Below are 14,803 nucleotides of genomic sequence, written 5' to 3'. Positions count from 1 at the left end.
TGCAACAGCAAAATATAAGGATATGGACATAAGTGCCGAGGGCTTGCAGGGGTGGAGTGAGTACTAAAGGTACTTGGGGGGACGGATTCAAGTGTATAGGTGATGCATAGGGGGGCAGGGGGAGAATAGATGGGGAGATGAAAGATCCATCAGGAAAAGCTTCCTAGAGGAGATAGCATCTGAGGGCTCATTTGGTGCAATGTACTGTACTAGCCAGTGAATCATCTGGACACTTGAAAAGTCCTTCCTTCAATCTAATCTCATTCTCTCCTGCTGCAATTTCAGCCCATTTCTCTCATTTGGTCCTAAATGGGATGGCCATCTGCTAAGGAGAGGAGGTCCCGGCCTGACCCTTAGGGAAGCTTCCCAATACCCTGGGATGGCCGGGGAGGGTGTTGGTTGGGGTTCAGCGAGCCTGTTTTCTTCTGTCCCCAGGCCCCACCAAGCGAAACTCCCTAGGGCCAGGGGTGCTCTGGTGGGACATCATGAAACAAACATCGTCCGTGGCCCCTCTGGAGAAGGACATGCTGGAGGATGGGCTGGCCAGGGTGAGCCGGCAGGAATGGGGAGGGGTCTCTGGGTCTGACTAGTGGTGGAAGTGGGGCGGGGGGCGGAGGGGAGCCGCCCCACCCTCGTGCCAAGCAGTGAGCTGGAGCGAAAGCCTGCTGTGGCGGATCCCTGTTCAAGGGGCTGCAGGGGAGAGAGAAAGAGAGGGTCCTGCCCTCAAATGGTGGAGAAGCAGAAGCTATGGCAGCAACAACATCAGGGGTTTGCCGACAACGTGACAGAATTTGATACTCCCACCTCTCCCCGTTCTTCTCTTCTGAGCTGCTTCGCCAACATTAGAGCCTGGCACCACTGAGGGTCTGCGTTGCGCCACCACCCCCCCCCCAGCCAGGGCCCCGCCCAGAGCAGGGGTGTAACTGAATTCAGCAGCAGAAACTGACCACTCACTGTTGAACACAAAGGAGCCAGCCACCATCCCCCCATCCCCACCGGCGCTGCACCCGGTTCCTGCTCCAACCATCGGGTCCCCCTAGTTTGGCTGTTGAGATGGGCTGACCCGGCTTAGGACACAAGCAGGGCAAGGGGTCGAGCTGGGGGCATCGCTCCGGCCCTGCAGCCGCAGGGCAGAAGCTCAGACCCTGGAACTCAGACCTTCCCTGTAGTCTCTGGGAAGAGTGGCGGCCAGACCAAGTTACCCCATGGCAGAGCAGCAGTGGGTGGAGCTGGGTGATTCGCCTATAACTGACACTGATAAACTCACGTGAGAGAAACAATAGAACTCAAAGGACAGAAACATGTCAGTGGCTCCCTAGAGAGGTTGGAGTGACCTTGGCCTGGAGGGATCAAGGAGGAGAAGGGAGGGGAAGGAAAGAGAAGGGAAAGAGAAAGAGTAAAGGAAAGGCAAAAGGACAGAGTATGGGAAAGGAAGGGAAGGGAAGGAATGCAGTTTGCACCTGGACACTATCAGATCCCAAGCTTGGGGGAGAGGCGGGAGTTGAAGAAAGGAGTATTATTGAGCCTGAGGAGGAATTTCACCTGACCCCTGCTCTTTATTCCTTCTAGGATCCTGAGGAGTGGCCCCGGGGGTTCAAGAAGGCCTCAACCCTGCCCACCTTCCTCCCCAAGGATGGACACCACAAACAGCTGCTGGAAAGGAAGCCGGATGAATGGGAGGGGCTGTGGGCTCCCAGCTTCCTGCTGAGGGAGACCAACGTCTAGGCTGTGGGTCCAGCCCCCAGCCTCGTAGGGAAGGACCGTGCAGATGCCAGGGGAGGGCTGGCCCATCCAGTCATGGGAACCCTGACACTGAGGAAACCCTCCATTAGAGCCAACCCATACCAACTGGCAATCCCCTCCCTCCCAGAGCCCAAGGGGATGAGTCCCCCTTCATCTCTGATTGGTTGGGCATTATCTTATGCAAATCATTAGGGCTTCCACCTTCCCAGATGAACCAGACCCGGTATTTTCTACAATCACCTCTGGTGGCAGGAGAAGGACCAAAAGCCCAATCTGTCTCTCCTTAATTCAGACAGAAGGCCTGCAGTCTCGACAACAAGAGGGAAGTCAGAGCTCCGGACCAGTCCTTGTGGCTCACTGGGGTGTATGTGCCCCTCCTCTATCTCTGCACTGAGATGGGAAAGGGAACCCAGGTGGGGAGCCAGAGCCCAGCTGGGATTTCAGCATGACATCTTCCAAGAAAGACCCAGAGCAGAGAACCAGCAGGAACGCAATCTCAATGTTCTCTGGGCTGGAATAGCCCACTGGAGTTCATTTCATCCATCCCCCTGCCTCAAAGCAGGGTTAGACCCAACTAAGCCGGTTAAGCTCGTCTTCAAAGATCTGGCATAGAGGTGGCAACAGACTGTCCCTAAGAACTGGCTGTGCCCATCTCACATGCACTCTCACTGTCTCTGTTTCCCCCACTCTTCCTTCAAACATCTTTTGGGTTCTCCTTTGCTCACAGCCTTCCCTTACCAGCTAACGCCATGGAGCCTTGGGGCTGGAGACCCTGCCTTTCCCGGGAAACATAAAGACAGGAGACACATACCCCTCTGTTCTCTTTGATGGGATGAGGCTGGGGGTGCGAGGGACTGGAGGGGAACTATTTCAAGGTCAGAAAGAAGGGTGGGAAGCCAAATTCAGCCTCTTCTGGGGCAGGTCCTCCCTTCTCACAGCCTCAGTCACTGACAACTTTCAGTATCACCTGTGCAGACACCTTCACGTCTCCCCCCTTCGCCCTCACTGTCCCCAAGGCTAATCGGAACCACAAAATGCTCTGGACCAGAATGATGGGCTTCAGGGAGCCCAGCATGGGGCAGAGGACAGCAGCAGGAAAGGGGAAACAACCTCCCTGACCTTCTCGCTGCCATTGCTGTCAATGCTGCCACTTCCACCACTGTCCCTCAGATGACCCCAACAGAAACTTCCACCATGGTGGCGGTCATGGACTTTGGCTGCTCTCTGCCCCTCATGGAAAATGTTATCTTGGTAACCAAATTTCCCGTAGGTTGGCGTATGTGACTGTGTTCCTCTGTCTCTCACTGTCTGTTGCTCACTGTCTGTCTCTCGGTCTCACCGACTGATTGTCTCTCACTGTCTGTGTTCCTTTCCGGCCTTCCCTCCTACCTGACTCCATTAAGTTTGGACTCTAGGTGTCGATTTCCACCCCCGCCCCCCCGAACCACCTCCACTATGAGCCTGGAAAACAGTCACTTTACCCCTTAACCAAGGGGCTCATGCCAGGACTGAGGCCATACACTGCTGCGTTGACCAGCCCCGGGACTTGTTCGGTGATCACCTCTGGTTCGTTGCCATCGCTTCCAGATGTAAATTGCTGCACCTGAAATTCACCCAACAGGTCAGGGCTTCCCTCCCCACCCTCCCAGCTTTCACCAAACCTGCCACAAGTAGCAACGTGCAGAAGTTTGGGTTCCTCCTATTCTCCCTGTCCCTGTTTCTCCTCCCCATGCTTCCTCCACCTCCTGCCATCACTCCCATCCCAGGGGGCAAGGAGGGGAGGTGGCCAGGAGCTTGGGTATGCACATTCTGGGATTCCAGAACATTTTGCCCTGGCAATACTCCAAGAGGGCAGCGGGTCCAGGAAGGAGAGCCCTCAAATTGGGAAATCTCCCAGCCGGGAATTCCCAAGCAGGGAAAGCAGGAAACCCAGTGGCAGCCATAATCCAGGGTTGGAAACTTTGTTCCCCCTCCCCTCTGCACCCTTCCAAATTCCAACCTGACCAGTGAAACACCAAGGAACAGAATTTTCTGTGAAAACCCCACTCCTAGAAAGTGCTGATTCAGAACCAGGAAACTGGTCTCCTTGGGAGTGTTGGGGGTCATGGAGGCAGTGGAATCGAGGAAGAGGTAGAGTGGGATGCTGGGAGATAAAGGCTTTGGCTGACATTCCCATGTGCTTTGTTTCACTGTGTTCGCCCTCCTTCTACACCTCCACCCACTCCACGCTCACTCTATTTCCTCCTCAAATTCTAGAAAGGTCCCTAGAGCGAGGCCCCTCTTCCCTCCGCGGCCCTGGAAGGCCCCTGGCATAGAGTCCAGCGCTCCCTAGTGGCCATGTCCGCTCAAGAAGGATTAGAATGGGCTGGGGTGTGGGAAGGCGCTGGGGGAAACTTTACTTTCTGTCACTCGAGGTTGGTTTCTCTGCCTCAGTCTCTCTCCGTCTCTCGTTCCCCCACCCCTCCCCACACACACCCTGCCACCTTGGCCAGGCCAAGGTGTCCCATTCAAATCCACTAGATTGTAAACTCTTGCACTAGACCGTCAGCTCTTTGAGGGCAGGGATCGTCTCTCACTCTATTTTACTCTCCCAAGTGCTGAACGTTCAATAAATATCATTGATTGAGTGAAAACCCAAACCATCCCCCCTTCAGTCAGGAGATCCTTCCTTCTTTCTAACCTGCATCTGCGATAAAAGTGCATGTCTAAGAGGAGAGCCCTCTTCCCAGCTCTCTATTCTCCCTCCATCCCCCCATGCAGGCTCCAGCCCTCCTTTGTTGGAGTAGGGCAAGGGCAAGGAAGGGGAAACAGAACGACTGGGGACAGGATCAGCTAAGCATCCTAAGTCTCCTCAACCTCTAAGAATGGCCTTCCCCTCAGTCAGTCGAAACCCTTTCCCTGCTCTCTGCTCTCATTCATTCAATAGTATTTATTGAGCGCTTACTATGTGCAGAACACTGTACTAAGTGCTTGGAATACACAATTCGGCAACAGATAGAGACAATCCCTGCCCCATGACGGGCTCACAGTCTAATCGGGGGAGACAGACGGACAAGAACAAGACAACATAATCACGATAAATAGAATCAAGGGGATGTACACCTCATTAACAAAATAAATAGGGTAATAAAAATATATACAAATGAGCGCAGTGCTGAGGGGAGGGGAAGGGAGAGGAGGAGGAGAAGAGGGAAAGGGGGCTTAGCTGAGGGGAGGGGAAGGGGGGAAGGGGGAGGGAGCAGAGGGCGGAGGGGGAGCAGAGAGTGAGCAGAGGGAAAAGGGGTAGCTCAGTATGGGAATGCCTCTTGGAGGAGGTGAGCTCTCAGTAGGGCTTTGAAGAGGGGAAGAGTGTTAGTTTGGTGGAGGTGAGGAGGGAGGGCATTCCAGGACAGCGATAGGACATGGGCCAGAGGTTGACGGCGGATTAGGCATGAACGGGAGACAGTGAGGAGGTGAGCGGCAGAGGAGCAAAGTGTGCGGGCTGGGCAGTAGAAAGAGAGAAGGGAGATGAGGTAGTAGGGGGCAAGGTGATGGAGAGCCTTGAAATATATGGAACGCTTCACGAATTTACTCCAGAGGAGGCCGTCATTCAGACTCATCTCATTGGGGATGGCTCAGCTAGCAGCTGCTGATCATGATCTCCTACCTCGGGCTTTGAGAGAGGTGTGCATGGGAGGCAGTGGGTTGCCAGGTCAGTGCTCCACTTAGATCACCTGAGCTGTGGCAACAGAGCATGGCAATGAGGACTGGGGTGGGGTCTTGGACGCTCCAGCTGTCCTCCCTCGGGGCTGCCCATGACTTGGAGGAATGTTTAGTGTCCGGCCCGTCCCTAGCTGGGCAGCACCAACGCTCCGGGGCTTCTCCAGCTGCTGCCGGGGTGCCACTTCGGGGTAGGGAAGGGCTGACTAATTGTGTTTATCCAGCTGTATCCGTCTCGGGTCATGGCTCAGAGACCAGCGGGCCGGCTACGCCAGCGGGAGGAAAAGAGGGTGGGGCCGTGGGGAAAGACGGAGGCCAGGCTGGACCAGGCAGTCCTTGTCCATACTCTGCTGCTCCCGCAGGTGAGCTCCTCGACTCATGGAGGAGAATTCGACTCTCAGGGCAACACTCCGGGGGGAACCAAGGAGGAAGCTCCAGGCCTCGCTCTCTGGCCTACTCACCTCCTGGCACAGCTGGTCCCAAGGAGCTTTGCTATCTCTGCTGCCCTCTGGAGAACAAAGTGTTTCTCCTGCTACATTAGTCCTGATCCTGCCAGCTCAGCATCCCAGTCAGCATAGGCCCATTCGTGTCCAGTGGCTTTGGAGAAGCAGCATGGTCTAGTGGATAGAACATGAGCCTGGGAGTCAGAAGGACCCGGGTCCTAATCCTGACTCTGCTACTTGTCTGCTGTGTGACCTTGGGTAAGTCACAACTTCTCTGTGCCTCAGTTGCCTCATGTTTAAAATGGGGATTAAGACTGTGAGCTCTATGTGGGACAGGGACTGTGTCCAACCCAATTACCTTGTATCTACCCCAGGACTTAGTACAGTGCCTGACACATAGTAAGCGCTTAACAAATACCACAATTATTATTATTAGTGGAAAGAGCACAGGCCTTTGTGACCTTGGGCAAGTCATGTAACTTCTCCATGCCTCAGTTCTCCTGTTCTCTCTTCTACTTAAACTGTGAGCCCCATGCAGGACAGGGACTGGGTCCAACCTAATTCACTTGTATCTACCCCAGCGCTTAGAACGGCGGTCCGCACTAAGGGCTTAAATAGCATAAAAAAATTAAAAAAACTCAGAGGGATTGGTATCTGAAAGAGAGTAGGGGAGTTCCTGCACAGAGACAGAGGATGGCCAGGATGACCCTAGATCAAACCTGTGGCATGGCTAATTATTAATATTATTATTATTACAGTGGAGTTGGTTAAGCAGTTACTATATGTTAAACACTAGGGTAAATACCTTCCCCCAAGAGGCCTTCTCTGACTAGGCCCTCATTTCTCCAATTCACCGGCTCTTCTAAGTTGCCTATACACATGGAATTATACCCCTTATACAATCAATATTCACCCCACCCTCAGCCCCGCAGCACTTATGTACATATCCTTATACCTGCCATTCCCCTGGAGTTAATTTATTTTCATGTTTGTCTCTCCCTCAAGAATGTAAGCTCCTTGTGGGAAGGGATTACCAACTCTAAAGTGCTAGTACAGTGCTCCAGAACACAGGAAGCGCTCAGTCAATCTGTCAGTGGTATTTAGTGCGTGCTTACTATGTGCGGAGCACTGTATGAAGCACCTCGGAGAGTATAATACAACAGAGTGGGTAAGCATGTTCCCTAACCACAAAGAGCTTACAGTCTACAGGGGGAGACAGACATTAAAATAGATTACAGATGGGTATATACAGAAGTGCTGTGGGGCTAGGGAGGGGGTGAATATAAAAGTGCTAAAGGAATAAGTGATGCAGAAGTGAGACCAAGTAGGGGAAATGAGAGTTTAGTTGTGGAAGACCTCTTGGAGGATATATGATTGACGGAGAGTTTTGAAGTTGAGGAGAGTTGTGGTCTGTCAAATATGAAGCAAGAGGAAGTTCCAGACCAGAGGTGGGGCATGGGCAAGGGATTGGCATGGTAAGAAAGATGAGTTTGAGGTACAGTGAGTTGGTTGGCATTAAAGGAGCGAAGTGTGTAGGCTGGGTTGTAATAGGAAATCAGTGAGGTAAGGTAGGAGGGGGTGAAGATCAAGTGTTTTAAAGCCTATGGTAAGGAGTTTGATGCTGAAGTAGGTGGGCAACTACTACGGGTTCTTGAGTAGTGGGGAGACCTGGACTTAATGTTTTATTAGAAAAATGATCCAAGCAGCAGAGTGAAGTATGGACTGGAGATGGGAGAGAACAGGAGGCAAGGAGGTCATCAAGGAGACTGATGTCGTAATCAAGGCAGGAAATGATAAATGCTTCCATCAGTATCGTAACAGTTTGGATGGAGAGGAAAGGGTGGATTCTATAGATTCTCTGAAGGCAGAATTGACAAGATTCCATTACAGATGAAATGTGCAGATTGAATGAGAGAAGACAGTCAAGAACAATGATAAAATTACAGGTTTATGAGATAGGGAGGGTGGTATCTACAGTGATGAGAAAGTCCAGGAGTGGACATGGCTTGATTGATTGAGATCAGACATAGTCCTTTTCCCACCCGGGGTACATGGTCTAAGGAGGGAGAACAGGCATTTCACCCCCATTTCAGAGATAAGAAAACTGAGGGCCAGAGAAGGGAAGGAACTCAGCAGACAAATAGTAAAATCAGGAAACCCAGGTTTCCTGGCTCAGGCTTTTGCTTTTTCCAAAGGGCCCTGTTGTTTCTCAACCACTGATCCAGCTTCTCCCTAGCCCTGCCCTCCCCCTTTTTTAAAATGGTATTTAAGCACTTACTATGTCCCCCTGCCTCCCTTATCCCTTGCCCCCAGTGACCTGGCTACCTACATTATTAAGAAAATTGCCATTATCAGGAGTGAGCTTCCTAAAATCACCCCTTCCACTCCTCAGTCCCTCCTCCTTCCAGCCCCCTCTTGAACTCTCCCATCCTTCCCAGAAGTATTTCTAAAGGAGATCTGCTGCCTCCTCTCAAAAGCCACCCCCTCCACCTGCGCATTCGACCTCATTCCTTCGCACTTTATCAAAACTCTTGCCCCCTCCCTTCTTCCCTCCCTAACAGCCATCTTCAACTGTTTGCTCTCCAATGGCTTCTTCCCCACTGCTTTCAAACATGCCCATGTCTCCCCTATCCTCCAAAAACCCTCCCTTGACCCCACAGCTCCCTCCAGTTATCGCCCATTTTCTTCCTACCATTCCTCTTCAAAATCCTTGAGCAAGTGGTCTACACTTGCTGACTCAAATTTCTCTCCTCCAGTTTCTCTCCTTGACTCCCTCCAATTTGGCTTCCATCCCCTTCACTCCACAGAAACTGCCCTCTCAAAGGTCACCAGTGATCTCCTTCTTGCCAAATCCAATGGCCTCTACTTCATCCTAATCCTCCTCGATCTCTCAGCTGCTTTCAACACTGTGGGTCACCCCTTTCTCCTGGAAACATTATCCAACCTTAGCTTCACTGACTCTGTCCTCTCCTGGTTCGCCTCATAACTCTCTGGACATTCATTCTCAGTCTCCTTCGTGAGCTTCTCCTCTCCTTAACTGTGGGGGTCCCTCAAGGTTCAGTTCTATTCTCCTTCTACACCCATTCCCTTTGAGAATTCATTCACTCCCATGGTTTCAAATACCACCTCTATGCCAATGATACCCAAATTTACATCTCCAGCCCTCATCTCTCTCCTTCTCTGCAGTCTCGCATTTCCTCTTGCCTTCAAGACATCCCTACTTGGAGGTCCTCCCATCACTCTTCCCATCACCTCAAGTTTAACATGTCCAAAACAGAACTCCTTATCTTCCTACCCAAACCCTGTCCTCTCCCTGACTTTCCCATAACTGTAGACAGGACCACCATCCTTCCTGTTTCACAAGCCTGTACCCTGGGTGTTATCCTTGACATTTGTCTCTCTTTCAATCCACATATTCAGTCCATCACTAAATCCTGTCAGTCCCACCTTCACAACATAGCCAAAATCCACCCTTTCCTCTCCATCCAAACTCCTACCATGTTAATACTCATCCTATCCCACCTGGATTACTGCATCAGCCTCCTTGCTGACCTCCCAGATCCTCCCTCTCCCCACTCCAGTCCATTCTTCACTCTGCTGCCTAGATCATTTTTCTACAAAAACATTCAGGACATGTCACCCACTCCTCAAAAAAACTCCAGTGGTTGCCAATCCACCTCCACATCAAACAAAAACTCCTCCTCATTGGCTTTAAAGCACTCCATCATCTTGCCTCACTACTCTCCCACTATAACCCAGCCTGCACACTTTGCTCCTCTAATGCAAGCCTTCTTACTGTGCCTCTATCTTGCCTGTCTCGCCACTGACCCCTGGCCCATGTCCTGCCTCTGGCCTGGAATGCCATTCCTCCTCAAATCCGACAGATGATAACTCACCTCCCTTTTCAAAGTCTTATTGAAGGCACATCTCCTCCAGGAGGCCTTCCCTGACTAAGTCCCTCCTTTCCTCTTCTCCCACTCCCTTCTGTGTCACCCTGACTTGCTCCCTTTGTTCTTCCTCCCTCCCAGTACCACAACACTTATATACATATCTGTAATTTATTTGTATTAATGTCCGTCTCCCCCTTCTAGACTGTAAGCTCATTGTGAGCAGGAAATGTCTTATTGTTGTATTGTACTCTCCCAAGCGCTTAGTACAGTGCTCTGCACACCGTAAGCACTCAATAAATATGATTGAATGAATGAATTGAATGAATGAATGAATATGTACCAGGAACTGTATTAAGTGCTGGGGTAAATACAAGATAATCAGGTTGGACACAGTCCATGCCATACATAAGGCTACAGTCTTAATCTCTAGTTTGCAGATAAGATAACTGAGGCACAGAGAAGTGAAGTGACTTTCCCAAGGTCACACAGCAGACAAGTGGCAGAGCTAGGATTAGAATCCAGATCCTCTGACTTTCAGGCCCGTGTGCCTTCCACCCACCCTATCTGCTATTCCTTCATTGTTCTGGGATTTTTTTTTTGCTTCCGCTGGAGAGTAGCTGCTGTCTCTCTGAATGGTCTTACCCTCTCCCTAACTCCCTTTCCTTCTCTTCTACCTACAGCTCAATGACATTGACTGCCCCCTGCTCCACCCCATAGCCTCACATGGACCCCAACCTCAAGGAAGCAGGCTGCTACTCCACCCCCCCCCAAAAGGCAGTACACCTTGTAGCCCTGACCATGCCTGAGGCCCCTTCCAAATCTACCAGATTCTGAATGATCCAGCTGGGCTGCCACATTCTGACTCCACCCTCTTCACTCAGGCTGTATAGACTCAGCCTCAGACTCCAGGAATGCAGTTCCACTGCCAGAGCCATGTTGCTTTTTCCCTGTCCCTTGCATAAGCCAGGGCTTTCAACAAAGCCTGAAGACAGAGAGGCAGCATGGCATGGTGGATAAAGCATGGGTCATGGATTCTAATCCCACCTCTGCCACTGTCTCCTGTGTGACCTTGGGTAAGTCATTTAACTTGAGAAGCAGCATGGTTTAGTGAAAAGAGCACAGGCTTGGGAGTCAGAGGTTGTGGTTTTAATCCTGACTCTGCTACTTATCAGCTGTGTGACTTTGGGTAAGTCACTTAACTTCTCTGGGCCTCAGTTACCTCATCTGTAAAAATGGGGATTAAGACTGTGAGCCCCACGTGAGACAACCTGATTGCCTTGTATCTACCCCAGAGCTTACAACAGTGCCTGGCACATAGTAAGTGCTTAACAAATACCATCATCATCATTATTCTCTGTCCCACAGTTACCTCATCTGTAAAATGGGGATTGAGACTGTGAGCCCAATGTGGGACAAGGCGCTGTGTCCACCTGATTTGCTTGTATCCACCCTAATGCTTAGTACAGTGCCTGGCACATAGTAAGCACTTAACAAATACCATAATTATTATTATTACTAAGTCAGGAACACCCAAAGCCTGATCAAAGTAGATTCCCTGCTCGCAACTTGCTCAGCTGTCAGTGGCTATCCAGGGCCCACTAGGTATCCCCATCAGAGCCCAGTTACCTAGAAGCCCTGCTCCCAAGAGGTGGCTGGCACCTTATTAGCAGGCATCATAGGGACCATGTGTTTGTCATCAGCTTCCTGAGCCTTAGAGGAGAAGCAGTGTGGCTCAGTGAAAAGAGCTCAGGCTTGGGAGTCAGAGATCATGGGTTCAAATCCCAGCTCTGCCACTTGTCAGCTGTGTGACTGTGGGCAAGTCACTTAACCTCTCTGTGCCTCTGTAACCTCATCTGTAAAATGGGGATGAAGACTGTGAGCCTCACGTGGGACAACCCAATGACCCTGTATCTACCCCAGTGCTTAGAATAGTGCTCTGCACATAGTAAGCGCTAAACAAATACCAACATTTTTTATTAGAGGAAGCCCCAACCCAGGTAGACTGGAAGGTGGGTGAGGGGAACACTACCCTGGCAGTCATTAAAATTGTGTCACCCTGGGGCTGACCTGCAGTTAGGGGCTCTGGAGAGAAAAAATCAGATTGGCTGGCAAACATCTCAGCTCTGACACAGCACTAAAAGTAAGAGAGCCATCACACGCACACACACTCATTCTCTCTCTCTCCCACTCTGTTGGATGCTATAGGCTCCATTTATATTAATATCTGTCTCACCCTCTAGATTGTAAGCCCATTGGGGGCAGGGAATGTGTCTACCAACCCTGTTATATTGCATTCTCCCCAACATTTAATAAAGGCCTAGTGATAAGAGCATGGGTTTGGGAGTCAGAGGATGTAGGTTCTAATCCCAGCTCTGCCACTTGCCTGCTGTGTGATTTTGGGCATGTCACTTCACAGTGCCTCAGTTACCTCATCTGTAAAATAGGGATTAAGATTGTGCACCCCATATGGGACAAGGACTTTATCCAACCTGATTACTATGTATCTACCCCAGGGCTTAGAACAGTGCTTAGCACATAGTAAGCACTTAAACCATAATAATATTACACACAATAAGTATTAAATAAGTGATTGATTTACATGAGTCACAGAATCCTAGAGGTGGAAGAGATCTTGGGATGGGCGGGGGGGGGTCATCTGGGCCATTCTCCTGCCTCTGGACAAAACATTCATCACTTTCCCAGAAAGTTACCCTCCCTTTAAAAGGGGCAAAAATCCTAAGAGTACATAGTAATCATGGTATGTTCAGTGCTTATTAGCAGGACCCCAGCTCCATGTAACAACAGGTCAGTATGGCTGGAGGAACTGAATGGAAGAAAGGCAGAGACAACCAATGGGCAAAGAGAGAATCCTATTTTCATTTTGTTGAGAAACAAGAGGGCAGAAAATGAGATCTCTATTAAAAAAGCACAAACAAAACCCTTTGGGAACCCAGGAATCTTTACTCTTGTCCTGCTAGCTTAACATCGTGAGACTTCTGCCCACATTTGCGGTTGGGGGGCAGGGAGAGAAGAACTTTAGCAGCCTGGCTTCTCAGCTCATGGAATCTGTAGTAGCAGCAGCAACATATGGGCTTGGCATCCTTTACACATGAGCACTAAACAAATAACCCTTAATGATAATGATGTCTTGGGCCTGTTGGCTATGGATGCTGGTGCCAGACACAAAGCTCTATGGTACAGTTGTGGCTGCTTTCTGAACACCAGTCATCTCATCCAGGAGAGGGGTGGTGGGGAGGAGAAGAGTGAAGCCCAGCATGTGTCCCCACCTTAACTCTAACCTGCTCCAGGTAAGAGTTCCCCCCTTTGACCCCATACCCCTCCTGTTAAGAAACTTAAGAGGCCCAGCTGTTTCAGACATGTTTTAATTGAAAACACCAAAATGACATGTCAAATGGGCAGCCTCTCCGGTTTGCAGAAGCCTAAAGCTTTCAGTCCTCTGGGCAGTTGTCATGGATTTGATTTTGGCTTTTTCCACTTCCTCATCTGAGCTCAGTTCCATTTTCAGCTCCATCTACAGTAGGGCTGGTAAGAGCGTGGGAGCCACTGGGAGACAGAGATGCAGTCTGTTGTACATATTTTCTTCAGAAGCTGAGAAGCACGAGTCTGTTTGGCAATCCCAGATGGCAGAGCAGTGGGTGGCGCCGGGTCCATGGCTCAGTTCCACAGCACCATAAGGTTCTTTGGTTCACTGGTGACTCTTTGAGAGCAGGGAAGGAGGGGGTGACACCTACCACCCCCAGGCAGAGCTTTGCAGCTGGGGAAAAGCCTTAGCTCTGCTGGCCTTCCCTCCCACCACAGCACCACTAGTTTTCTGGAAGTTTCACAGAGGTCAGTCAATCATCCTGGATTAGCCCTTTGTCTGAATCAGGGGTAGAGATATCTGGGGGGAGATTAAAAAAAAATTCAGAACACAAATGAGATTAACACAGCAGATTAGTTTCTAATCACACTTTTAGGGTGGCTCAAAACTGAGCCCATAGTTCACTTCTAGCCCTCTTCAGTGAGCTAATTGACACCGTGGCTTGGAAGCACTAAAAGAAGGGGGAAAATGATCCATGAACACTTGAAAGTCCCAAATAACCCTACCACCGGCACTTCAAGTAATTCAGATTTTTAATTCCAGTAGGCTCAACACCAGTGTTATTTTCCTGGAAAACACAGGATAAAGGTCACCTATGTGTCTGCCTGAAAATGGAAGCTGAACTTCCAAGACAGCTTGTCCCACACCTGAGGGAAGACATAGTGGCCACCTTCCACCCCACAAACTCCCAGTAGTATTCTACTCTACCCAGTAGTACTCTACAGGCTACCAAATATACAGGGTGGTTTGTTGGGAGTACCCAGTGGAGTGAATGGCCTCAAAGTTAGGATTCACCTGGAGACAGATTTTAGCCTCAGGAGGCTAGGTGGAAATTAGCCAGGGGGAGAACCCCCTCTGCATGATTTTCTCCCCCTCAACCTGGAGATACCACTGGGAAAATAGTCTGGGAAAGAGAGAAGTGGACTAGAATCTCACCAGTCACACAACTATGGTATATAATGGGGCAAGGGGGCCACCACACTCCCCCAGTCCAGAGGGACTAAGGAGTTTGTCCCCTCCCCAAGGGGGTGTGGGGGTGCAGAAGGGGTCGCTGAGATGATCACCTACACCCAGGTCTAAGCAGGAATGGAGATGATGAAAGGTTACCGGACCCTCAGGAGAATGGGGCACAGTGGCCACAACTCCGGCCTGGGCGATCACCACTCCTCCTCTACCCGGTTGGAGTCCTCCTCCTCCTCCTTATCCTCCTCCTCCTCCTCCTCCTCCAGAGCCCCGGCCGCCCCCGCGGCGCGCTGCCAAGGTGGGGGTCGCCCCATCCCCGGCGGGCCCTGACGGTTGAGCTGCTCCTGGAAGGAGAGGAGGAGCCGCCGATTGAGGTGGTCGGTCAGGGAAAGGCCTTCGCGGGCCTGCCCGCCCCCACCCTCCTGGCGACTCAACGAGCTCTGCAGGGCTGCATTCTCCAACTC

The 14,803-nt window shown here is 50.8% G+C and overlaps 1 protein-coding gene and 1 long non-coding RNA gene across 2 annotated transcripts in view; one reads left to right on the top strand and one right to left on the bottom strand.

Annotated features, from left to right (window-relative positions):
- SLC5A5 (solute carrier family 5 member 5) overlaps positions 1-3,908 on the top strand; it is a 28,969-nt gene extending 25,061 nt beyond the window's left edge. Inside the window, exons 14-15 of the mRNA XM_029051148.1 lie at positions 436-548; positions 1,570-3,908. Coding sequence (XP_028906981.1) covers positions 436-548; positions 1,570-1,725 — 269 coding nt within the window. The 3' untranslated portion in view covers positions 1,726-3,908. The remainder of the gene's footprint in view (positions 1-435; positions 549-1,569) is intronic.
- Positions 3,909-13,142: 9,234 nt separating this feature from the next.
- LOC114806443 lies at positions 13,143-14,768 on the bottom strand. The gene is made up of 2 exons (XR_003754480.1): positions 14,489-14,768; positions 13,143-13,676 (listed from the first exon to the last, which is right to left on the bottom strand). It is a non-coding gene; the product is annotated as an uncharacterized LOC114806443 (long non-coding RNA).
- Between the last annotated feature and the right edge of the window lie 35 nt (positions 14,769-14,803).

This window comes from Ornithorhynchus anatinus, chromosome X1, assembly GCF_004115215.2.
Source record: "Ornithorhynchus anatinus isolate Pmale09 chromosome X1, mOrnAna1.pri.v4, whole genome shotgun sequence".
Classification (NCBI taxonomy): Eukaryota; Metazoa; Chordata; class Mammalia; order Monotremata; family Ornithorhynchidae; genus Ornithorhynchus; species Ornithorhynchus anatinus.
Note: the sequence above shows the minus strand (reverse complement) of the source record. Positions and strands in the feature narration are given on the sequence as shown.